Here is a 27757-nt window from a genome sequence, read left to right as displayed (position 1 = left end):
TAAAGGCTTCCAGAACATCCCAGGATAATTTTTGCTGTTGACGCCAAAAGTCTTATGACCCGATGGAAAGCATCTTTGACTTCCTAGAATGGCGCATAAAATTGTGAATGGAAGCATTGGAGAGCTCCATCAAATCACTCTCCAATATCACTGCATTATTACTTTCTAACCCCTTCTGTAAGGACCTGTTTGAGGAGTCTGTTTGTGGCTCAACTCAACGAGCATGCCCACCAAGAGAATTGTAGAGTACGCTCTTCTGGAAAAAGGGGAATTCAGGAAACAAAGAACCCAAAATTTCCCTTTACGCATCTCCAAAAAAGGCTCACTTTGATCTAAAATCATATAAGCCTTCAGTCACCCCCAAAAATTTTTCCTCAAAAAACAGGTAGGTGGTCAGAAGGACAATTCCCTGCAAAGGGACAATAACAACTTCAAGGCCATCCTTTTTCACAAGGTCCAAAAACCATCTCATAGGGGGATAAAAGGAAAAACGACACCTGGAATGTCTATCAAAGGTGAAGGCAGAGGAGGAGGCAGATACGAAAGGAATTATATTGGTTGGGGGTCAGCTTCAATGACGTCACAGACAATGGAAATTTTCCCTGTTGGGGGACAGCATTATTGATATGTATATAAAGGCCCTGTTAATGGGGCCCATAGAGAAACATGGGTATATTCACCACCAAGTATGTCTCTTCAGTCCTCAAAAAGGATTCATCCAAAAGAAGAGTGATCTTCAACCAGTCAACATTGAACAAGCGCATTGTTTGCTGAAAGTTTCGGATAATTACCATTGCCTAAGTACATTGAATCATTCCAAAAAGGGACTCAGACAGTTTCTATGGATCTGAAAGATGTGCACTGGCACATCCCTACAGCCATTCCCTTTCGCTCCTTCCTAAGGTCCCGGATAGGAAAAGATACAGATTCAAAGTCATGTCCTTTGGGCTAAACATTGCCCAAAGAATATTTTACAAAACTAGCAATGGTATTCGTTCGAGAACTTAAACAAAAAGATCTGGGGGCCCACAAGAAAAGAGTGCTTGAAAAACCTAAGAGCAATGGTCAACAGACTACTGTACAGCACAGTCAAAAGGTTTTATTATAAATTTGAAAACATCCTACCTCATGCCCAGCAGAGACACTTTCAGTGGCAGGGGCTGTGTTAGGATACTCTTCACGGCCTGTTGTCTCTCCCCATCATACTCAAAACAGAGTAAGGCAAGTCCTCAAAAGGTTCCTTGCACAGCCCAAAGTTTTCAGATGGCAATCAGAACGTATGATGGGCCTGCAGCAGTTCTCGTCAGTAAGAGACCCAATACATAGTTTGCAACTAAAAATGTGAACAAATTCTGGCTGTCGCATGCAAAAAAAAAAAAAAATGCAAGACCAACCTCATCAAAGGATTAAAAGAGTTGGGGAGATACTTCGGCCTTGGATTTGGAAGGAATCTCTGGTGAAACAGGTCACCCTGACTCCTCCGTCTGTAAGAGTGACAAACACACAGATGCCTCGTTGACAGGTTGGGAGGACATTGGAAGGATCGTCAAGTGGCAGGGAAGTGATCAGCTACTCAGGAATTTTTATATCAGTTTCCTGGAGCTGATGGCTGTCTTTTTGTCTCAAAAAACTCAAACCTCCAGAAGAGAGAGAACATAACTACAATATCCTACATCAAGAGGTCTGGATCACATTCACCTCCTCTCAATATGGTAATGTTAGCCATCCTTTGGATGGCGCAAGCAAAGAAGTGGCACATGTCTTCAGTTCACCTTACATGGGGTCTCATTGTAATAGCAGACTCGCTATCAAGGAAAACGACAACCACTCTTTTCAAACAATAGCCAGCATGCTTCCACAACTGGAAGTGGACCTGTTTGCCACTTACTAGAATCACAAACTCCTAGCATATGTGTCTCCAAACCTGGACAGTCAAGCAACAGCAAGAGAAGCCTTCCTTAAGACTGGAACAAAGGGAGGATGATATCTTTTCCTCTATTGTCCCAGATTTCAAAGGTTTTGAGCAAACTTCTAACCTTCACAGGAACAGTGTATTTAATAGCCCCAAATTGGCCAAACAGGCACTGGTTCCTATTACCTCAGCAACAGACAAAAAGATCAATTCCACTGTCGTCCTCTGTTCTATCCCAGACAGTAGGAGGGAAAATCTCTTACGCATCCTCCTTTCTAAGCCGAGACCTTCATGCATAGATTTTTTAAAAAATATCTATCGTGATAATTACTCACCCAACATTGCTAGGTACCTAGTGCAAAAATTACAGACATCTATCCGGCATTACCAGTCCTTATGGAAGATATGGTCAGATTATATCCATACTGAGGGCCCAGTTGAGATTTGTATAGAAACTTTAGTTTGGCCACCATGGAGCTCAGGTAGACCATGGAATATAACTCCTTGAGGACTGTATCATACGTCGACTAAAATTGTCTGTTGGGTGCCGAGTGGATGTACCGTACGTCGACGACAAAAAATTTCAACCTTCAGTCAACTTTGACTCGACTGAAATGGTCGAAAAACGCAATTGTAAGCTAAAACTCTTACATTCTAGTAATATTCAATCATTTACTTTCATTTTGCAACAAATTGGAAGTCTCTAGCACAATATTTCGATTTATGGTGAATTTTTGAAAAAACTTTTTCCTTACGTCCGCGTGGTAACTCGGCTGAAAATTTCAGAAATTTTCGTCATTTTGTCATAGTTTTTGCACTGTTTTATATTAGCCGTTACATAAAGTTTTATATATGAAAATTGCCCAATTTCATGTAAAATACAACAAAATACAACCCATGGTTGTAGCTTTATCAGTTTGGAAATATTTTCATAAATCACGATAACTGCCAAAATTTCAACTTCGGTCAACTTTGACTCGACCGAAATGGTCAAAAACGCGATTGTGTTAAAACTCTTACGATCTAGTAATATTCAATCATTTACCTTCATTTTGCAACAAATTGGAAGTCTCTAGCACAATATTTCGATTTATGGTGAATATTTGAAAAAAACATTTTCCTTACGTCCGCTCGGTAACTCGGCCGAACATCTCAGAAATTCTTTCGTCACGTCGTAATGTTTGCACCGTTTTATATTAGTCGTTGCATAAACTTTTATATATGAAAATGTGCGCAATTTTATGTAGAATACAACAGAAAATAACTCATGGTTGTAGCTTTTATCAGTTTTGAAATATTTTCATATAAATCACAATAAATAGAAAAAATTCGACCTTTGGTCAACTTCAACTCGACCGAAATGGTCGAAAACTGCAATTGTAAGCTAAAACACTTACAGTCTAGTAATATTCAATCAATTAGCTTCATTTTTCAACAAACGGGAAGTCTCCAGCACAATATTTCGATTTATGGTGAATTTTTGAAAAAAAACATTTTTTTACGTCCGTGCATTACGAATTCATGCATCATTTTGTGATAATATTTTCTCTGTGTTGCTTTGATTGTTTTACAATTTGTTATATACCAAAATCATCGCAATTTAGTGTACAATACAAAGAAAAAAATATAACCTGTTAGCTTTAACTGTTTTGCTCACAGTGCGATTTGTATAAAATTATATATGAACATTTTTTTTTTGCGCTGTCATATATTTCAATATTTATATATGATAATGATATTTTTTTCATTTCTGATGGTTGCATACTAAACTTCAGGCAATGACAAAGAAAAGGAGACAAAAATGAACTCTTAATCTTAAAACTAAGCGTGCTGTGATTTTTTGAAAAACTTTTTTCCGCTGGCGCTTAACTCCCAACGCGGCATACGGGAGGCGTTTTGTAAATAGAGGCTCGGCGTTAGAGGGATAACAAACAACCTCTATATGGACGCAGCGGGGGGCCTCAGGTCGCCCGCTACTTTTCCGTCCACATTCTGTATTACAGTATAAACACCTGTCAAGAATAATGTCATAAGTCTTTCACTTCTGACATTTCTTGAACCTCAGTGTATAAACAAATTTTATTTAATTATATTAACCCTTTAACGTCGAAGCCCTATTTACAAAAACGTCTCCCGTATGCCGGCGGCGTTCGTGAGTTAGCGCTGCGGAAAAAAGTTTTTTCAAAAAATCACAGCACGCTTTAGTTTTTAAGATTAAGAGTTCATTTTGGCTCATTTTTTTTGTCATTGCCTGAAGTTTAGTATGCAACCATCAGAAATGAAAAATATCATTATCATATATAAATATTGGAATATATGACAGCCTAAAAAAAAACTCGTATATAATTTGTATACAAATCGCTGTAAGCAAAACGGCTAAAGCTAATGAGTTAATTTTTTTAGTTATATTGTACACTAAATTGCGATGTTTTGGTATATAACAAATTTTAAAACGATCAAAGCAACACAGAGAAAATATTATCACAAATGATGCATGAATTCGTAACGTGCGGACGTAAAAATGTTTTTTCAAAAATTCACCATAAATCGAAATATTGTGCTAGAGACTTCCTGTTTGTTGAAAAATGAACTAGTTGATTGAATATTACTAGACTGTAAGTGTTTTAGCTTACAATTGCAGTTTCCGACCATTTCGGTCGAGTTAAAGTTGACCGAAAGTAGAGTTTTTTCTATATATCGTGATTTATATGGAAATATTTCAAAATTGATAAAAGCTACAACCATGAGTTATTTTCTGTTGTATTCTACATGAAATTGCGCACATTTTTATATATAAAACTTTATGTAACGACTAATATAAAGCGGTGGAAATATTACCACAACGAGATGAAAGAATTTCTGAGATGTTCGGCCGAGTTACCGCGCAGACGAAAGGAAAATGTTTTTTTAAAAAATTCACCATAAATCGAAATATTGTGCTAGAGACTTCCAATTTATTGCAAAATGAAGTTAAACGATTGAATATTACTAGAATGTAAGAGTTTTAGCTTATAATTGCGTTTTTTACCATTTCGGTCGAAGTTTTTACCAGGTTGAAATTTGGCAGTTATCGTGATTTATGTGAAAATATTTCAAAACTGATAAAAGCTACAACCATGAGTTATCTTTTGTTGTATTCTACGTTGAAATTTTGGCAGTTATCGTGATTTATGTGAAAATATTTCAAAACTGATAAAAGCTACAACCATGAGTTATCTTTTGTTGTATTCTACGTGAAATTGCGCACATTTTCATATATAAAAGTTTATGTAACGACTAATGTAAAACGATGCAAACATTACGACAACATGAAAAGAATTTCTGAGATGTTCGGCTGAGTTACATGCCACGCAGACGTAAGGAAAAAATTTTTTTTTCAGAAATTCACCATAAATCGAAATATTGTGCTAGAGACTTCCAGTTTGTTGCAAAATGAAGGTACATGATTGAATATTACTAGAATGTAAGAGTTTTAGCTTATAATTGCGTTTTTTACCATTTCGGTCGAGTTAAAGTTGACAAGCTTGAAATTTTGGCAGTTATCGTGATATGAAAATATTTCAAAACTGGTAAAAGCTACAACCATGAGTTATTTTCGGTTGTATTCTACATGAAATTGCGCACATTTCCATATATAAAAGTTTATGTAACGACTAATATAAAACAGTGCAAACATTACGACAACGTGACGAAAGAATTTCTGGCGCGGACGTAAGGAAAAAGTTTTTTTCAAAAATTCACCATAAATCGAAATATTGTGCTAGAGACTTCCAATTTGTTGCAAAATGAAGGTAAATGATTGAATATTACTAGATCGTAAGAGTTTTAGCTTAAAATTGTGTTTTTTGACCATTTCGGTCGAGTCAAATTTGACTGAAGCTTGAAATTTTGGCCGTTATCGTGGTTTATATGAAAATATTTCCAAACTGATAAAAGCTACAACCATGGGTTGTATTTTGCTGTATTGTACATGAAATTGCGCACATTTTCATATATAAAACTTTATGTAACGGCTAATATAGAACAGTGCAAAAATTACGACAAAATGACGAAAAGAATTTATGAAATTTTCGCTGAGTTACCGCTCCGTGCATAAGAAAAAGTTTTTTTCAAAAATTCACCATAAATCGAAATATTGTGCTAGAGACTTCCAATTTGTTGCAAAATGAAGGTACATGATTGAATATTATTAGAATGTAAGAGTTTTAGCTTATAATTGCGTTTTTCGACCATTTCGGTCGAGTCAAAGTTGACCGAAGGTTGAAATTTTTTGTAGTCGACGTACAGTACGTCCACTCGGCACCCAACAGACAATTTTAGTCGATGTATGATACGTCCAATAGGCGTTTAAGGGTTAACCAGGTGATAAAAAGACAAAGAGCAACCATGTATCTAGAATTTATTTTTCACATACAATGTTTTTTCCTTACTAAAATAAAATAAAAATCCAAACAAATAAACAATTAGTCGAGTGATTAAACTGTGGTTTGTGAACTGTGAGGTCTTCCCAAATGCATGTTGCAGTCTTTGTGTTTTAAATTGCTTCATCCAGTTTTATATTTCCTGTCAGAGAAGAAACACATTTGATGGGCTTTGGGTACATTATAACACTCAATCAAGTAATATAATAAAAAAAGTCAAAGGCTGTAGTTTGTTTATTCTTACACTGGAGGAAAATAATATTGGCATATGGCACAACTGGTTTACCCGCTAATTTCTCGTCTCAACGCCTGCTAGCTTTTTGACAAGTTTTCAGGCTTAGTGAACATGTTGAGAACTACTCTAAATTATGCTTGTCACCTTTATGAAACAAAACTACATATAAGTGTAAATACATTTACTTGGATGAACAACAAAACAAACAGAGGCACAATAGAATATGATGAGTCAGAGATCCAGACAACATCCTAATACCATAAACGTAATTCTAAAATACATAACCCCAAAAGTTGTAGCGCTCAAAATACAATGGTCTTGAAAAAAATATATTCCAAATATACAAATACTGTATTTGCAAGACATTAGTATATTAAAACATTTAATGTACACAAACCTAAAGTTTATTAATTAATGTACAGGCCTTTGTGCAATAAATTATTGAAGGAAATCACAGAAAGACTAAATTACAAGTGAAAACTTGCCCTTAAACAATATGGAAGAAATCTGATAAGGTTACAATATGTTATATGTACGTGGTAAATATCAGTTGGGTATAATATTATTACTAATGTTATGAAAAAAATACAGTCTAAAAGGTAAAGCTAAATTTGTAAATTGATGGCACTGTAACTATTGATGACTGCAAATAAAAATTAAGAAATGCAGTAGGAAACCTTTCATGTCAAATTAATTCACATGTACAATGATTACCCGTTAAACAGTTCTGCCACATTTACACTGTGGAAAAACAAACAAAACAAACAATGATCATCAATCATGATCATTGCAAGAAATAAAACACCTTACATATAAGTGATCTTTCAACTTAATACATAATAAAATGTGCAGTACAGTACTTGCATAATATTGTAAATTATTTTAACAAGAATACGGGGAATGTGAAACAACTAACAGAATAAGCAAAATGAATGCAAATTTTTGGGAGTACTAAATCCAAACCCTTAAAATGCCAAAATTACTCAGGAATAGTAATTAAGCATGTTACACAGTAAATAAACATATATGATGGTATTACGAAATAGTAAATAAACATATGTTAGCATTACATGCAATCTATCACTGTAATTTGGTTATATTTTATTATTCAATGCATTTTCTGATTTTGTTTTTCCCGCAGAATTAGATATAAAATATATGTAATTGGGAGCTTTATATCTTTATCAGTTTCATTACATATCCAGTCTAAATGAATGTTGAATATATAAAATATATGTAATTGGGAGCTTTATATCTTTATCAGTTTCATTACATATCCAGTCTAAATGAATGTTGAATAAGAAAGTATTACTTAGCCTCTTTTGAGACAATGGTAGTCAGCTACATAACAAAAACTCAAAATTTAACAATAAATGAATGTATCATAAAATGTGCTTACACCCTTATTGGTTTAGAATTTAGTATATGTGAATTTAGTATGTCCAAAAATTCATCTTAAGGACAACGGACATAGTTGCAGTCCTCTGATCGCTTTGTTTTTTAAACTTCACAGTGTCAAATGCATATTAGCATTACCAATATAATAACTTATGAACATACAGGTACATTAAATCCATTACTGCTATAACTACCAGAATCAACTGTTTGGAGAGAATACATCAGTAAAAGTATAAAAAGCAATTCTCTACACACTTAAACTTACTGAAATGAGCCTCCTCTCAACTATATTCATATTACAGTATCCAAGGGTATAAATATTTTGAAATCTCCCCTGAATCTTGTTCTGGATACGAAAATTAAATGAGCACCCATTGAGACATAAAAGCGTATAATGTGTTGTTAGAAACGTATTTCTTTAAATATCCTTGTCTATATAATTATTTAAATATATCTGCTGCTCTTAACCCTTAATGGACGGGTTAAGTATATACTAAGCACACCCCAAACCGGGCAAACTTTACGGTTGGCCAATTCAAGAAAAAAAAAACACATCAACAGAAAGAGATAGATACGCAAATGCACATGGTGTAAGAAAAAAATTTTTAAAAATTTTCCCTGCCTTCCATGGGAAGTTGAAAGTGACTATTTACAACCCTGTGTGGGCCTCTTTTACAAGACACCCATAAAAATGTTAATTTTACAAAGTTATGTATGGTTTTTCTAATAATTTATTTTATTACCTTATAATTACAGCTCACACAATATCATTAGAGGTAAGAACTGAAATCAGTAACAAATTCTGAGTACAGTATATCTGTAGTAAAATATTTATGAATTTACTGAGATGGGGAAATGCAGTAACTTTTTGTGAGGTATACACATTTTTTCTAATGTTTCTTTGCAAAACTACAATTATAGCTGACATCCTATCATAAAAGATAAGAATTAAAGCCAACAGCAATCCCTGGGTATATTTATGAGCAATTAAATACAAAGATGTCCTGGAGCAGCAGAGGGCCAGTACATTCCCCTCTGAAATCTCAAGGCATACTGATCAATGTCTCTCCCGTGCTGAGCTAAATAGTTCCCATAAGTCATTTATGGCCCATTGAAGTGCTATGACCATTTTTCCTGAATGGCGCATAATATTAATACCCATATGAGGATTCCCGTCCATTAAGGGTTAATAACCCCATAATTAAAGCTGTTTCAAGTGGCTGATACTTAAAATACATTATTTACATATAATCCTGCTGTTTCAAAGGGAGGGTGGTAAAGGGACTGAGCAGAACTTGTTTATTTCTAATTACCGGTTACTACATTTTATATGTTATACATATTTATTCTGCTATTCTCACTCATCTGAAAGATATGAAAGTTATTTTCAGTTAGTATTTGACTTTGGGATTTACACACATTCTGTTTAATAATAGTAAAATATACTATTATGAGAAAATTTCAAATATTTAAAAAATAGCTTTGGAAATTGGTAGCTTGATGCACAAAAAAATCTTTGCTCTACAATATTTTTGACATGATATTGCATTTTCATGCATATATCCTTGGTAGCCAGCATGACCATTTAATAAGTTGAAATTGATAAGACTTTATGGAAATTAAATGAAAGTTAGCAACTTAACAATAACTTGGTTCCAACAAAAATGAATGGGAAGCACTGCTCCGGCAAATCTAACTTATTAGGGCCAATGAAAGCTGTGATATAATAAATGCTACAATTACTGAATCACTGTTTACCTTAAGGATTATGTGGCCTTCCTTAATGAGTTTATTACAGTACTATTATTATTATTATATTGGATAGTTCTACCAAACCACTTGATTAGATTACACTTGACTCTTAGAAAATGGCCCAAAGGATATGTCTTTAATGATGTAATTTAAACCAATCAGTAATTTGCATTCATTAAAAATTCAACGACTGGGTAAATAAAAAATGATGATTCTGATAAATCCACAAGAAATATTAGTCCCACAAAAACCTTTACAAGTCTGGTGAGGGGATTGATGAAGTCCCACAAAAACCTTTACAAGTCTGGTGAGGGGACTGAAGAAGTAAAGTCCTGGGCAGATAGGAGCTCTTAAATAAAGGAGGCAACTTCTGCAGAACAACATCATATCTTGTAAGGAGCGATGTGCTGGTAGGAGCACACCCTGACTATTATAAAGTACTATAACTGAATCTGGAAAACAAGAAAATCTAAGTAGCTTATGCAGAATTATGGGTTATAGTCAGCTGCTTCACGTCACTAAACCCCCTTGTAGGTGACGACTAGACACACATTCTAGACTAGCTAGAACCGGCTTGCCCATTTGTACTCACCTTACTGATGTTCAGCATGTACTTTGAACTAGCTGCTAGTTTTCCAAAAGGAACGGAAAGGAGGGGAATTACACATTCACACACACCCACCACATCCACACTTCCAAAATGAAGTATGAGACATACTCGGTTAAGATACTTTTCTGTCCAAAAGGAGCTCAGGTGATTACACAACAGTTGAGGAGGTACCACAGTTCCAAGGGAAAAGGTGTCACAGGACTTGTGAGCAATGTCCCTCAGATAGGTGGTGGTCAAGGTAGTCTGTCTTTGCCAAACTTCTGCCTTCCTTATCTGGGAAGCTGAGAACTTACTACAGAAAGCAAGGAGCTCTGGAACAAAATGGGATGACAGACACATCCTGAGATGTCTTGTATGCCTTCTGAATGACCTCATGAAGCCAAAAGTAGATAGTGTTTAAAGTTTGCCATCACTGGTCTGAATGCATGCATCGTCTGAATGCATGCATCCTCTTCAATTAAGATTAAACAAAGCAGACTGAGCACAGAAGCATCTCATCTGAGTTGCCACCAACAAAACCAAGGTGGGCAGAAATCAAGAATGCCTCAAATCTTTGATAAGAAATGGAAGGGTTCTGAGTTTTGACTATGAATTCTGGGACAAAAGATAACAAGCTCCAACCCACCCTGAGAGTGCTGTACAAGATAAAAAAAAAAAAATGCAATGCAATTCATCCACACACTTTTCCAAAAGAACATTCTTTAAAGTTAAATCTCTGTTGGAAGCCAATGGCATTGGCTCAAAGGGGAAGTGAATGAGATTCCACAGAACCAATGATGTCATATTCCAACAAGCAAAGTTCTGACGGAAGGCAAGCCTGCTCAACATTCCTGATAAGAATGGTTTAATTACTTGTGATAAGGCTGAACAATAACTTTTCTCAGTGAAGAAACTCTGCTATCAACTGAATAAAGGTCCAAATAGAAAGATATCCCTTCTACAACACCAATTATACCATTTTCTTGATAGACACTGCCAGATGATCTATGGAGATATCCTGGTATCTCCTGTGTAGCCTTGTGAGATAAACCTATCTAAGAGAGTATGCTGCATAACCTCAGCCTGTGAAGATAAAGGAAGTGAACGGATTGGTGGAACCTTTGAACATGAGGTTGACAAAGTGTGGGCTATCATAGGGGCAACTTAAAGTCTCTATTAGAATAAGACATAAGTGAAGGAGAAGAAAAGAAGGGTTAACCACTACTAAAGATCTTCCCTTACTTAATTCAATGGAACAAGATGGGGAAACAAACTGAAATTGTCCCTCATGAGAGGTCAGCATCAGGAAACTTTACATATGCAAGAGAGCCCAAAGTGTCGAGTCACTGGGCTTTAACATCAGAGTAAGTACAATGCAAAGGAGAATCATTCCCCTTTCTTCTTATCATGAAGCACACTTTCTATGGATATAGGCTTGTTTGGAAGAAGATCAACTTAAGCAACTGCTCACACTGTCCAGTAATGGTAGGCACTGGGTGGGACAAGGACTCGGTGGGAGTGTTACCACCAACTGGAGCTACCAATACACAAGATTTAGGGGACAGAAATTGTTTGTTCTTTCACTCCTCCAGACTATCAAGAAAATAGGAGGATGGCTGCCTGGGACATTCGGTTTAGACCAAATTTTCGTATGATGATAAAAAGAAGATAAACAGACTCAATTTTAAGAGGGGACAATGTTCATAGAAGGAACATCCTCCCCAGAGACAGCAGTATCAGAAAAAGAATGGCAAACTTTCTAGGATGGGGAGAGTTAATTTCCAACTGTTGAGAAGAGCTCTAAAAAGGCAGTAAGATGGTGAAAGCAAGGATCCCATAAAATCCTCCAACTTCAACGGTGGGGTAAAACTTCCTAGAAAAAGATGAATACCTCTTGTCCTACCTTTTTCTCCTAAACCTTTCCCACTGAGGAGAAGCCCAGTCTGCAAATTCCTCGCATTGGAAAGTTTTCAGACTTTACCTTGACAATGAGAAAAAAAACTTATGTAGGTCTGCAGATACAGGAGACATGAATTGGCTATAATGCCATCCCATTTCTGCACATTTTTTTTGTTTCTTCAACATGAGACAGAAAAGTGCAGCAGTAGAGACAACAAAAGATAAATAAAAAAACAAGCAAAAAAAAAAAAAAGGGAGGGATGTAAACTGTAAGTTCATTCAGCAGAGGTGAATGAGGAAGGCAGCTAACACAACACGGTCAAATGATTAACTGCTGGTTTACATGCTGGGTACCTTAATGGGACACAAGTCATCTCACTAGTGCCACCATATAGCTAACCTTATATATACATTCATTCAACCTTTCAGCTATGCACAAAAAATATTTTCTGCTTAAAAGGTGCTTTTGTATCCATGAAGAAACAAGTTTTATTTTCCCTTATCTACCATTAAGATACACTTGATGGATAGACACAAAGCTTTCAATGCTTTGGGTTATCATTGGATCGAGATCGGACAAAGCTTAAGAGCTGGAAAAGTGAACTTTGCTTGTACAGCATTAAAATTTAAGACAATCTCTTAACATTTCTCATCCCTCAGTGAAGCATAGTAGCCTCTTGACATCTCTGTACCACCTCCTTCATGCTTTCCCGAGTGCCTTTTACTATTCATCTGCTCAACTGGTTTCTTCCTCTAGTAATGTAATTTCTATATTTCTTTCTCCCACTTTCACTTCTCAAAGAAAAGTAGCCCTGCAAGAATCTAGAATGTGACTTGGTCTGATTAAACTACTTGAAAATGGTAACAGTCTGGTAAAGATTATATCGATGATAATCCCCTCTGAAGATTAAAATTTTACTTCAGATTTTGATATATGTAGCTTAAACACCACCTGGTTCAAGAGGTTTCAAGAAAAAATTATATTCCTTGGTTATCATAGAGTATGTACACAGCTTTATGTACTTCCAAGTACTGATGGCATGAAAACAACATATACAGCTTAACCACTTGCGAGTACTTGGTTAATGCTTAACACACTACCTGATCTTTAGTCCAGGTAGGCATGTTTTATTCCTTGAATGCTCTCCATCTTATGTTTAAATGCTACTTGATGTACAGTGCCCTCTAATAAATGTTACAATTTAATTTCTCCTTTCTCTAATACTTTTGGTGCTTCCTCTTTCCTTTTCCTAAAATTTTCAGTCTGTAATTACTACTATTGCCAGCATACGTATTAATGCTGGGGTATATACCTTGGTGAACATTTTGTTGTCATACTATGTGGTGCATGTACCTGCATACAGTCCTACATACTGAAAGATGCCTTTGAGACATTTAAAAACATAAAGCTGTATAAAATGCATATTAATACCCCATGAATTGTTTTCACCAAAAACATTTAGAATTATAGTTAATCAGAATTTAAATAAAGTCAACTAATATAAATTTATTAACTACATTAGTGTGCAACCTAAATTAAATTGAAATAAAATGCTACCAATATCAGTTTAGTTTCTGCAGAACTATATCATATTTAATCATATTAATACTCTAATGAGATTTTTGCTAGAATTTAGGCAGCCTATTTTATCTAGTTATCAATACAAAAAATTACAATTTACATACAGTGTGTTGAAGTGTATATATTCACACAGGATTTCCCGCAAGGATCCTTTAAATTCAGCTTTAGACGTGTGGGGGTATAGTGGTTAATTCTGAAAAATTTTATATATATTAGTAATAAGAATACAAACCTTCAATATCCATTATGAAAAAGTTTAGGAATATTAGCAAATTGCAGTTACACACACATACAGTATAAAATATAAATATTACTGGACAGACTACTCCTATGTGCCATGTACTACATTTCATAAGGAATAGGTAGTTTTGACTTCATATTCTATGAAGAAGACCAGATAGTATCATATCTTTCAGGTTCGCATAGTGTGATTTAACAGGGCTGACACCTGAGTGCCAAGGTGATAAAGTTTTATCTAGTTCTGATTAACTTACATATAAACTTTATCATTAGCTTTGACTCATAGTCAAGGGAATTGTTAAATTTCCTTGAGTTTGAGGTGTAGTAATTTTGGTAATTCTACCTAATAAATCATAAATTTCTATACAGTAACTGCTATTTTGGCAGAAATTCAATACAATTACCAAATCACAGGTAATGTAGTTTGTAAAATGGATGCATCACTTTTATAACTAAAGAATTATTATAGAATATTTCTAGATAGCTTTAAGGCAATATCAGATTTCTTGAGAATTCTCTGATGCTTAATTTTTTATTAAATCAATAGACTGCAGCAGTGTCATTAGGTCTGTTTTTAGCAATGGTGCATCAAACTTATATGAAAGATTTATGAGCTATCAGCATACACTACACATTGCAGACATACTTTCTTCAGTTTAACGTTTTAAGCATTGCACAACACGGAACAGTCTACATTTGTGTTGAAGTGTGCCTCAACATGAACATTTTTATGTAAACATTTCCCTTTAAAGGGGCTGGATGTGAAATAATTTCTTGCCATTTTTTGTGGACTAATTATATCAGAGAAGATAGGACTGTGACAAAATTCGTGAACTTAGCACTACATGATGACCAGTTTTGTTCGAACATTTGAGAGATGCACAGTCACTATTTTGATGTATAAGGGAAGTCCACAAACAGTCACTATTTTGATGTATAAGGGAAGTCCACAAATTACTTGGAGTGGTACAAGATAATATTAAGCTTGAAATGTGTCCCTTTGTCAAAGCCATAAACAAGAAGTGCACTTTTAAAAACCAAGTACCTCTTCCTAAAATATCTCCATACCATTTTTTTTTACCTATCCTACTGCATAACCTTGGACTATTTTTTTTTTTTATTAATCTTTAACTTTCAATTCTTTATGGATGGCCTCCAATAAACCATGTGCTAATTCATCCACTAAATATTAATGAAGCCCCCTACATGACGTGATTGTTCTACTATCTTCATACTTGAATTAGTTCTTAGAATCTTATATCCTCCAACTGAGTGACCAGCACAACTTTACTTACCTAGCACGAAAGAACGAAAGAAGAATTGAAGACTGCTTGGGAATTTACAGTACTGTATACCTAAAATGTTTAAAATACAAAGTTGCATAAATAACAATTCAAATGCAAATGTAAATTGCTGATTAGTGTCAGTTTTGAACTACCACATATTTAATTTCAAATGGCATTTACTATTTTCAGTTAGAAAAATGTAAATAAAATTAATCTTATCATATGGTATGCTGGTTAACAATTAGATTAATTTCCAATTTATTTATTATATATATATATATACAGTATATATATATAGTACTGTATATATATATAATTTACTTTAATATTCATCAAACGTGCAAAATGGCAAGACAAGCGTTAAATATAATCCATGTGTGTTTAGTATGAACAGCATTATCACATGCTTTAATATTAATATACGGTATTTAACTAAATGTGCAATTTGTAGAGGAGTGTCAAATATTAAAATTGGTAACATCAGTGTTTTCTTAATCACACCACTTGGACAATTACTAATATTAATTCATAACACAACTCTCACCAAAACCTAACTTCATACAACTGCAACAATTATGAAAACTTGGCATAGAGTATTTCCAAAACAGTAAAGTTATATAAATAAAAATGTTCTCTGATACAACATAAAACAGGTGACAGGGAAAATGTGGTAATAAAAAAAAAGATAGCAATAATCATTTCTTGTAAACCTCATTTTAAATGGCTCAGATCTCAACCACAAAGCCATAAAGAACATACATCCTGAGGTAAGTTTCATTTGTTTTAGTCTTCATATAACCATATATTATAGACTACTATGTGACCTAAGTATCGCTGGGAAAACTTTTCTTATATTCTCATAAAGATCATCTCAATTCCAGTACAGTAATATAAAACATAAAAATATATTCTGGACTATGTAAAAGACTAAACTGGGGCTTAAACACACTTAAAATCAGCCCCAAGAATAATTAGACTCCCCATACAATAATCCAACACAAATAGAATATTTCTAAAATTGTCCTTGATTTTAATATTGTAGCTTTCCAAAATTTACCTACACTCATAAAATCTAACTAGACAAGCATCAGTGAGCATAAGGAAGTTATTTACTTGTTTCCCAAGTTTCCACAGTGTGAAACAAAAACATGCTGTAATGAATTTCTTAATTGTTCAATAGTAAAATACTTCATAGCCATAAGACCAAAATATTCAATTACATGAAAAAGTAGCAAACAATCATGCCACTTGTTTTTAATGTTACAAAAAATAAAATATATACTGAAGAGCTGCACAAATGATAGTTTCATTTACAATGTCTGCTACCAACCCAAAATTAGCTATAGGAGCCTTAAGAAGACATAACAATACAAAATTAGCTGTAGAAAGTAATTAATCATTCCAACATGATGTTACTCAAGCAAATCCATTTTACACAATATTTCAAGCATTAATACCATTTCTAGCAGATAAAGAATACCACTTTTCCTGAAGTCATGACCTGTGACCTAAGTAGTTCAAAGTTAACCTTTGTAAGCCTACATGTACCATAATGTTTGGGAATCACATACAAGATACCAGCACTAACTGCAAAAATCACTACTCATTACATGTACTTATACCCACTATCGGATTCTCGTGGAATGTTCAAACTTACTGTCTCATTTTAAGGAATAAATTTAAGGAATATAATAGTCATTTTAGTGTCTATCCATTTATCTTCTCTGATCATTATCATCATTATTATTGCTATCATTAAATATGGTATATCATAATTGGGAGATGCTTTCAAACCAACGGCAAGATATATTAAACAGTGTGGTTCTGCATTTACTTCTATAAAAACCAGTTAACTTTTTTGCAAGGAACATTTAATACCCCTCTTTGCTGTGAATGAAGTATGATTTTTACAATTCTTCGCAAATTTATTTGATTTCAGCACATTGTTTATGGAGAAGTTAATGCATTTTAGCTTATTTCAACTAGGATTTTACCTTCTGCAGCATGACTTTTCTGTTTGCAACCTGCCTCTTCTTCTTCCTGAGATCATTTTGAAACAAAATTTACTGTGGATTTTACACTGGTTTATAGTTTGGAAATTCACTGTGGGTTCATATATGCAGAGAAGCAAAGAACAAAATGTTATTTAACAAGAATACCATTGAATAATTTGCTTTGGGCTGTCAGCTTTATATTTTAAACGCATATATATTTGTCATTTTTATGTATGGTATTTGATGGCATATGACCCCTCCCCCATTTTCAGAGGGGAATGTTAAAATATTTTTTGTATATTTATATGTGAGCAATTAATGTTACTGAAGTATATAGTTAAAGATGTCAGAAAAAAGTTGAACAAAGTATACAACTAGGACAGCAAAAAAATCCTTTAAATCTTCTTAATGATAATTCTACTGTATTTTACAAGAGAAAACAAAATACATGAATGAAAACAAAATACATGAAATTACCTAAAAGTTTGTGTATTAGAATAAGATTTTCAGTAAGTTTAAGTAAATAAATTAATGTGCTTTATCATATAAAGTCAATTTGTGAGCATAGCCTTATGTGCTTGTTCACACATGAATCGCATTAAGTAAACCATGCACTTACTGGTTCCTCTCTATCTCTCTCTCTCTCATAGTATTTTTATTGTACTGTATTAACTGCAGTACAGTACTGTAAAGGCAAACAAATGTACAGTAATGCATCTGTGTGTGTGTGAGAGTTTTGTCTGCTGTCTTGATGTACAATACAACCCTTTGGTTTTGCTACAACAACAACAATAATAATAATAATAATAAATTTTAGTAAATACCAGTCATATTATAGTATTATGGAGTCTGGCTTGGCACAAGCACTAGCAGGCTATGGCATCTGGGTAAACAGCCTATCAAATACCTCAGCTTTGCATATAAGAGCCCCGTGTATGTTTTGAGCCAGTTTTTGGCAAAAAAAAGGGGGTTCTATATGCCATCATATATGGTAATTATTCATAATAATATACAATACATTCATTCCAAGGTCACTTAAGTATTACAGTACTGAACATGCTTCTCTCTCAGTGTTAGTTTAAGTCTAACCACACCTAATCACCAAGGTATAAAACACAAGGTGATTTTTGGTGGAACTTAATGAGAAAAACATGCATTCTATATGAGGGCAAATACTATATTGTATATATCACTATAACAAGAAAAAGCCTCTCTCCACAAAAATATACTTTCAACATAGAGGAAGTATGCAAATAATGCAAAATTATGCCATCCAATACTCACTACACTTCAACCAAGTTGATTTATAGTGCAGTATGTTTCAACATTCCATGTCAATCATTTTACCAAGAATGGCAGCAAAAGGGAGAAATAAAAAGGCACCAGGTCACACCAGAATAAAAGACAGCTAATTCAGTCTCTAGTGATTGAATCCACAATATGTGGGCCAAGGAACTGAAATTAATGCACAGCACCAAAACCAAAATGAGTGGCAACTAGGCATTTACACTGAACTGAACCTATGGTTATAAAATGTCAAAGGAGGTAGAAGAAAAAAAAATAAAGAACGCCCAACACTGATGACAAGGCAGGATTGTCTCTTCAAACAGTTATAAGAATCACTTACCAAGGTAAATTACTTATAAAAGATAAATTAATTTAATCAAACTAAGGAAAAAATCAGTTCTCACAAGCTGACATGAGATTTATTAAATTACTCATACCCTGTAAACCAGATAAGTGTATATTACCCTACACAGTAAACCCCCCTATTCGAGTTCTCATGGTTCGCGGACTCATGCATTAGCGGGTTTCTCTGTGGAACATATCTACCCATTATTCACGGAAAATTCGCCCATTCATGGTATTTTTCACTGAGAAATATTCACTTACTGTATTTTCATATAATTTTTATGGATAAATGCACTTTTTGTTATAAAACTATTAAAATACTCGGGTATAAGCATTTTTACAGGGTTTTTCTTGTGTTTAAACTATCAAAATGGGCAGTTCTAAGTGTTTTTAGAGGGGTTTTAAGTATTCACGGATTTTAGCTATTCGCGGGGGGTGCGGTACGCATCCCCGTGAATACAGGGGGGTTCACTGTACATTTTGTCAAATTTCATCTTTAGTTCAGAAGACATTCATCTGGCAATTTTATATAATAAACTCAGTCTTTGTATCATATGCTATATAAAAATGCAGTCATATTCACCCTCATTAAAAAATTACTAAACTCAATTATAGTCTATTATGGCAGCAAGAAGATTTCTAATTTCTCAAGGTTCTACCTGGACTTTTATGTTTTAATGGTCTCTGGCTATGATGACATTTACTACTTAGAAACAAGATAGCTAATTGTTCTTGAAAAATACATACCGTATTATGGCTGTTACCAGTGGTACTGGGTTATCTTACAGCACAGATAAGTTGTAAGGTAGAAAACAATGAATCATGCAAAAAATGGTTAAATTGCATTTAAAAGTGTGAAGGTTCCCTCTAAGCATAATCATTTCCAATGCAAATTTTTCCATATCTTCATATAGCTCACCCACTTATTCATTGGTGTAAATTTATTCATTACATCTTGCCAAGAAAATCAAATTGAAAAACACTGCTCTTTGAGCTTATTCAAAATCATTATTGAACCAATAAAATAATTGGTTACATATACAGCAGTCACAAGTACATGGGCCAATTTGAATGCCAATATTCATAATAAAGATGTTTCCTATAACACACTGATAGCAATTCATACATCTTCCATGATAATAAGTTACAATGAAAAATAAAGCTATTTTCTGCAGCATTTGGTTACCAAAATGTTGAAGCTGATATGTCAAAATTATAACTAATAAAAAATTGACATGAGCACTTTTGAAGTATATCAATACAGTACAGGTATTTGTCTCTATAAATAACATCACTTCAAGTTTTATTTGTGCATGTCTTACATATAAAACCATCTTATCTGGGTAGCAAGCTTGGAAACCCAACTGCATGTAGCACCATTTCTTGTAATCTATGAAACAGAAATTATCAACATCATTATGATATTCTTCAATCACTTCCCTGCTCTCTTGCTACATAGTCATTGAAGATACAGCTTTTATTCAATAACAGTTCATCTTAACCCGTGTCCAGAAGGACACTGTAATGAGATAAAATTACTTTTGGAGTTGACAGAAAAAGAGCAACAATCAAAGCAAATTACCTTTACTATTTGGTGCTGTTCAAGAAGTAATATTCTCCTCAACCACAGAATCTTAATGTTTCAATAAAAATACAATACTGTACAATCAGAAGATCAAGAAACACTTCGGACCACACTTCCATTAAATGAACTGTTATTAATGATGGGTATAAAAGAAATGAAGGAATTGTTAACCATACTATGTTCTGGCGATGTACTCACACTAAATGAATGACAAAGAGCATGATCACGTTTATCACCCCATCCACCATTGCCTTTGTGTTTTTTTACCTGCAAAGAAACATTTCAAAAGATAATAAATGTATCTCATACAGGAATATATTAAAATTTCTCATATATAAATGCATCAGAGTACTGGGTAAATATCAGATAATTATCATGTAAAAGCCTACTGAAATATAAGATAGTTGGGAGGATAATTAAAAAATGCCATCACTAATGAAAAGTGCACAGGTAAAAAGAGCAGACTGCAGTGACTGGTAGCAGATGGTACTAACTTCACCATCCACATTCCTGGTTTATAAACTGCAATGGATTTAATTTTGTCAAGGGCCTCTTGTCCTTATGATGTGAAAATTTTATACACCACAGACAGGTGCCTCAATTATAGCAAGGATATTCCTTGGTGCTGCATAATAATAATAATAATTATTATTATTATTATTATTATTATTAAAACAAGCATCTTGTTTAGGGATTTGAACCAATGACCTGTGACAACAATATCCACACAGTAACAGAGGGCAGCAAAGGAGTGAATCATAAAAGGATTACTGTACCTACATTTATGTTTTTACTCCCTCCCTTCCACACCAGCAGCGAGGAGGCATGCAGTAATACCTCACCCTATGTTGTTAATCTTTCCAAGAAGTGATAAAGTTGAAAAAATAGAATATGTCCTTCAAAAAACAACCTCGATACCCTATGAACCCCCATACACAACCCAAAACAGTCCTAATACATCATTCCATGGTTAAACATCTTACAGTGTTTATAGTAAATGTATACACATTAATTAATTATAAAGAATGTAAAGAAACCCCCACATTATAAATATTGTATCCCTTCCATAAGTCATGGTTTGGTAATTCATCATTCATATCTACTGCATATATCCCCTGGTCCACTGGTTGCAAGATAGAGGTGATGTTAAGAGGCAGGTAAATATGGGTGAATTTGTGAGAGGTACGAAATAATGAGCAGGAAGACAAGTACTGCTGGTTTATTGATGAAGTGACCCACTTATAAAGCGGCGTGCGGACGTCTGCATATAACACAGAGACTGCAGGTACAAAATTTTAAACTTGACAGGTGAGGAAAAGGCTGAAGCTCTTGACTTTTTAATCCCAACACCCCACAGGAAATAACATTTCTGGTCCGAGGTCAAGCCACAGATTTCAAGTCTCATTCTTTATTCCAAATATTCTTCAGGTTTTGCTACCAAGGAACAAGAAACTATACACAGACTTATGTTTTAGGATGTAGTTCTATAGTGGCTTACCTAAGCATGCCGGGTTTGGTTGCAGTACTGTCACCCCTCTCCCAGTGATAGTTAGCATACTCACTGTCAATAAGACCCCTGGTTTTCTGCCATAGCACCTAGAGGTTAAGACTAACCATGCCACCTACTGATACGCAGTGTAGTCAAATTTGTTCGAGCACGCAGCAGTAATTTCACTGATGACCACCCTGTACATTTGGAGACTTCTTTCAAAGAGACATTTCTGAAGAAGGCCAACGCATACTTACTTTCCTAACATCATGTGACCTAGGCAAGGAGTGTGAATTTGCTTTTTCAAAGAGAAACACTACAATCATTCTCAGCCCTTGTAAGGAGGGTGGTTAGTTTGTGCTAAGGTGTAGGAAAATAGGACCTTAAGTGCTTGAACCGGGCATAATGGCTTGTCTGCTAAACTGAGTTTTCTTATAAGAATGGATTTTCTTTTTAAAGAATCCTTATTCTTGGCCAGGAATGATGGGCTGGGGACAATAATAATTGATGGTCAGCTATTTGCGTGATGCATCGTCCCCATCTAAGAGAGCCCAGTTCACTAATACAAGCTCCTGATGCTAATGCAATCAAGGAGATCGCCTTTTGTAGTATGTGCGTTGTGGTTGTATTGGGTCTGCTGAATTGAGGGGTTGATAGACATCTAAGCACCTTGTTCAGGGACCAAGTAATTGGAAGCCTTTCGGGAGTGGGCCTTTGTAGAGCAAAGACTGCAGAAGGGAAGAGACAACTTCTATACTGGAGTCAATCCCGAATCTATAAAGCAAGGGTCCCGTTAATGCAGCCTTGTATGCCATGACAGTTGTAACCACAAGGCATTTGTCTTCAAAAGGGTATATAAGAAAAATAAAAAGTGTTTCTATAGAAGTCTCAACTAGGCTCTCAGTATGGATATAATCTAACCATATCTTCCATACGGACTGGTGGGGCTCTCAGTATGGATATAATCTAACCACATCTTCCATATGGACTGGTATTGTCAGATAGATGATGTCCGTAATTTTTGCACTGGGTACCTAGCAATGTTGGGTGAGTAATTTTCACGACATATTTTTTAAAAGTCTATACAAGAAGGTCTTGGCTCAGAAAAGAGGATGCGTATACGACTTTCCCTCCTACTGTCTGGGATAGAACATCGGACGATAGTGGTATTAATCTTTTCGTCCGTTGTTGAAGTAATAGGAACCAATGCCTGTTTGGCCAATTTGGGGCTATTAAGTAAACTGTTCCTTTGAAGGTTAGAAGTTTGCTCAAAACCTTCGAAATCTGGGACAATGGAGGAAAAAGATATCGTCCTTCCTTTGTTCCAGTCTTTAGGAAGGCATCTCTTGCTGTTGCTTGAATGTCCAGGTTTGGAGACACACATATTAGGAGTTTGTGATTCTAGTACATGGCGAACAAGTCCACTTCTGGTTGTGGAAATATGCTGGCTATTATTTGAAGAGTGTTGTCCAACATCCACTCTGTTGAGACTGTCGTTTTCCTTCATAGAGAGTCTGCTATTACAATGAGACCCCCTGAGAGGTGAATTGCAGACGTGTGCCACTTCCTTGCTTGCGATATCCGAAATATGGCTAGCATTACCATATTGAGAGGTGGTGAACATGATCCCAACAGCTTGATGTAGGATACTGTAGTTATGTTGTCTCTCTCTTCTGGAGGTTTGAGTTTTTTAAGAGACAAAAAGACAGCCATCAGCCCCAGGAAATTGTCATAAAAATTCTTGAGTAGCTGATCACCTCCCTGCCACATGACGATCCTCCCTGTGTCCTCCCAACCTGTCAAGGAGGCATCTGTGTGTTTGTCACTCATACCGACGGAGGAGTCAGGGTGACCTGTTTTGCCAGAGATTCCTTCCGGATCCAAGGTCGAAGTACTGTATCTCCCCAACTCTTTTAATCCTTTGATGAGGTCAATCTTGCATCTTTTTTCTTGCATGTGACAGCCAGAATTTGTTCACATTTTTATTTGCAATCTAAGTATTGGATCTATCACTGATGAGAATTGCTGCAGGCCCATCATACATTCTGATTGCCATCTGGAAACTCTGGGCTGTGCAAGGAACCTTTTGAGACTTGCCATGAAGAGTATCCCAACAAAGTCCTTGCCACTGACAGTGTCTGTTGAGCATGAGGCAGGATGCTTTCAAATTTATTATAAAACCTTTTGACTGTACTGTAGTTTGTTGACCATTGCTCTTCGGTTTTTCAAGCACTTTTCTTGTGGGCTCCCCAGATCTTTTTGTTTGAGTTCTCGAACGAATGCCATTGCTAATTCTGTAAAATATTCTTTAGGCAATGTTTAGCCCACAGGGCATGACTTTGAATCTGTATGTATCTTTTCCTATCCGGAACCTTAGGAAGGGGCAGAAGGGAATGGCTGTAGGGATGTGCCAGTGCCAGTATGCATCTTTCAGATCTATAGAAACTGTCTAAGTCCCTTTTTGGAGTGATTCAATGTACTTAGGCAATAGTAATTATCCAAAACTTTTGGCTGACAATGTGCTTGTTCAATATTGATTGGTTGAGGATCACTCTTCTTTTGGAAGAATCCTTTTTGAGGACACTGAAGAGACGTACTTGGTGGTGAATATACACGTTTCTCTATGGGTGAATATACGTTTCGCTATGGGCTCCATTAACAGGGCCTTTCATTGTCTGTGATGTCATCGAAGCCGACTCCCAACCAATATAATTCCTCTTGGTATCTGCCTCCTCCTCTGCCTTCACCTTTGATAGACATTCCAGGTGTTGTTTTTCCTTTTCCCCCCTATAAGATGTTTTTGGACCTTGTGAAAAAGGATGTCCTTGCTGTTGTTGTTGTTGTCCCTTTGTAGGGAGTTGTCCCTTCTGACCAACTACCTGTTTTTTGAGTAAAACTTTTGGGGATGATTGAAGGCTTGTATGATTTTTTATCAAAGTGAGCCTTTTTTGGGGTTGGGTGAAGGGAAATTTTGGGTTCTTTGTTTCCTGAATTCCCTTTGCCCAGAAGAGTGTACATTGTACAATTCTGTTGGTGGGCATGCTTGTTGAGTTGAGCCACAACAGACCCCTCAAACAGGTCCTTACAAAAGGGGTTAATATGTAATAATGCAGTGACATTGGAGAGTGATTTGATGAAGCTCTCCTGCTTCCATTCACGCTTTTATGCGCCATTCTAGGAAGTCACAGAGTGCTTCCCATCGAGTTCTCATAAGACTTTTTGCCTCAACAGCAAAAATTATCCTGGGATCTTCTGGAAGCCTTTAGGTGGCAACTTCCAGCAAGGTGGTAGAGGTTTAATACCAAGGAGTCAGAGCCTAGCATAAAATTCTGACGAGGCTGTCCCCTCTGAGAGTCTTCTCATAAGGGTCCCAAACTGCTGAATAGCTATATCTAAAGGGAGGTTTTTCCTTTCAAAAGGGAGTTGCAGTGTTGCCCATTCCTTGGTGGAATTTCCCAAAACTAGGATGACTATGGCAGATGGTTTTAATTCTGTCATTGTCTCTTGTTTTTAGTCACTACAAATTCTGAAAATCTGTCTTCACATGATTAATAATTTTAAAGTGAAGGGACAGAAGGCTGGGGCTACTTGGTGAACAACCTGGGTCTTATTCAAAATGGAGGTAGAGATTTATTTTTCACTGACCTGGTAAAGTGTGATTTGTCCATTCCTTGGTGGAGTTTCCCAAAACTGGGATGACCATGGCAGATGATTTTAATTCTGCCATTGTCTCTTGTTTTTAGTCTCTACAAATTCTAAAAATCTGTCTTCACATGATTAATATTTTTGAAAGTGAAGGGACAGAAGGCTGGGGCTACTTGGTGAGCAACTTGGATCTTATTCAAAATAGAAATATAGTTCCATTTTTCATTGACCTGGTAAAATGCAATTTCTATAGCTTTTAATACTATAGGCACAGATAAGAAAACCGTTTCTATTAGTAGTTTCTCCATATCTGGTGAAGATGGTACCAGGTGCCATTCTGTATTAGGGAATGCTGCGGTTTGTAAATTCTACATGTACAACTTGAATCATAGTTTTTCTCTAATTAATTACATACTTGCCATCGGGAGAGAAAGTGCACATTGAGGCATCTCGCCAAGGATTATCAGTATCATCAGGGATGAGTATTGGAGCCCCTATTATGTTTTGATCTGAAGTTCTGTATTCCGAACTGACCCTTTTGTTTTTTCCAGTCGGAATTCTAACATCAGGCTTTGTTTGGGCAGCATTTGTATCTACACTCACTTTTCAGTTACAGGATGTAGTACTTTAACACTTTGGGGCGTACATGACTGACTTACTTTCCTTTTCAGAACCATTCTTCGTGTCCCTTATATATTGCCATTCTGTGGCAAGGGCATCTTTGAGGGTACTCAATTTCCTTACAGAACTGATCAAATACTGCAAACTGTGTATCCCTTTTGGGGGAGCTTGCCGCAAACTGTGTATCCCTTTTGGGGGAGCTTGCTCAATCTAACTGAGCTTCAGCAACTGAACTGTAACTGCCTGTTAGTCAAGAGGCAGAAGTCCTAGGCAAGTTACTGTACCCTTCCAAAATTGTAGACATTTCAGTAGAGTTAGGTGGATCCCAGTATCCCTTTTGGGGGGAAAGATCCTATTCAGCAACGATAGCTGCATGGGGAATAGAATTCCTTCTTGAAGGTTTCTCCCATGGCTAGCTAAAATTTGTGTCCCTGAGCTTCTGGGTTCAGCAGGGCCATTTCAATGGCAATGTCTACTTCATATTCTTTAATAATAATGTCAACTCCATGTAAAGATTCCTCTACTTCCTCCATGGGGTTAACCTGGGAGGTATTGGGGATTGATGTTACTGGGTTTTGGCCCAAACGTTGTTGTTCAGAGAAAGGGTTAAATATCTGCTGCTGGAGTTCTGCCAGAAAGATATAATCTCCCCCTTCCTCACCCCTACTGAACCCTAGGATCCTTAAAACTTGCTGCCAGGAGCATAGTACAAATCTCGCCCACATCTGGCAACCAAGCAAATTTTCCTTGTTTTTTACAGGGACTATGCTCATGGCAGGTGGCATGGGCCATTACCCACTGGCAAAAAGTGAACCGAGCAATTTGCTACAGAACACTTGAACTGAGGATCCTGCCTAATGGCAGCCCTGTAGTGATATAAAGCAATCTGTTATTAGAAGCTAGTTAGTATTAATTGTTTTTATGTGCAGTCATTTATGTAGTTCCTCCTATAGTTTCCATATTACAGGTTAACTTGATTATAAGTGTGCAGTTGTAATACATTTAATTAAATATCTATATTAACTTGAACCCTCTAAGGTTTAGGTTAGTTTTCATACCTGTATATAGTAAACCCCGTATTCGCGGGGGATGCCTACCGCAACCCCCGCGAATACTTAGAACCCCTCTAAAAATCCTTATACCTGAGTATTTTAATAGTTTTATCACAAAAAGTGCATTTAGTCATGAAAATTATATGAAAATACAGTAATTAGTGAATATTTCTCAGTGAAAAATACTGCGAATGGGCGAATTTACCGCGAATAATGAGTAGATATGTTCCACAGAGAAATCTGCGAATATGTGAGTCCACGAATCTTGAGACCGCGAATGTAGGGGGTTTACTGTATGGCTGTATTACTTATACACTATTTATCCTTTTGCAATGGCCAAGTGAAATTTTTAATTCCAATTGTCATGCCATTGAGACTAACTGCTACGAACTAATTTGTTTAACTAACAAAAACTACTGTTTTAT

The 27757-nt window shown here is 35.7% G+C and overlaps 1 protein-coding gene across 13 annotated transcripts in view; it reads right to left on the bottom strand.

Annotated features, from left to right (window-relative positions):
* Positions 1–6294: 6294 nt before the first annotated feature.
* Positions 6295–27757, bottom strand: part of LOC136853491 (alpha-1,6-mannosyl-glycoprotein 2-beta-N-acetylglucosaminyltransferase-like) — a 166611-nt gene continuing 145148 nt past the window's right edge. For 3 of the 13 annotated variants that reach the window (XM_067129125.1, XM_067129230.1, XM_067129145.1), the window contains 2 exons: positions 13893–20792; positions 6295–9331 (listed from right to left, as the gene is read on the bottom strand). In XM_067129125.1, coding sequence (XP_066985226.1) covers positions 20616–20792 — 177 coding nt within the window. In that variant the 3' untranslated portion in view covers positions 6295–9331; positions 13893–20615. The remainder of the gene's footprint in view (positions 9332–13892; positions 20793–27757) is intronic. The other 10 variants (XM_067129170.1, XM_067129136.1, XM_067129154.1 and 7 more) reach the window with 10 other exon arrangements.

The sequence above is a fragment of the Macrobrachium rosenbergii genome, chromosome 3, assembly GCF_040412425.1.
Source record: "Macrobrachium rosenbergii isolate ZJJX-2024 chromosome 3, ASM4041242v1, whole genome shotgun sequence".
Taxonomy (NCBI): Eukaryota; Metazoa; Arthropoda; class Malacostraca; order Decapoda; family Palaemonidae; genus Macrobrachium; species Macrobrachium rosenbergii.
Note: the sequence above shows the minus strand (reverse complement) of the source record. Positions and strands in the feature narration are given on the sequence as shown.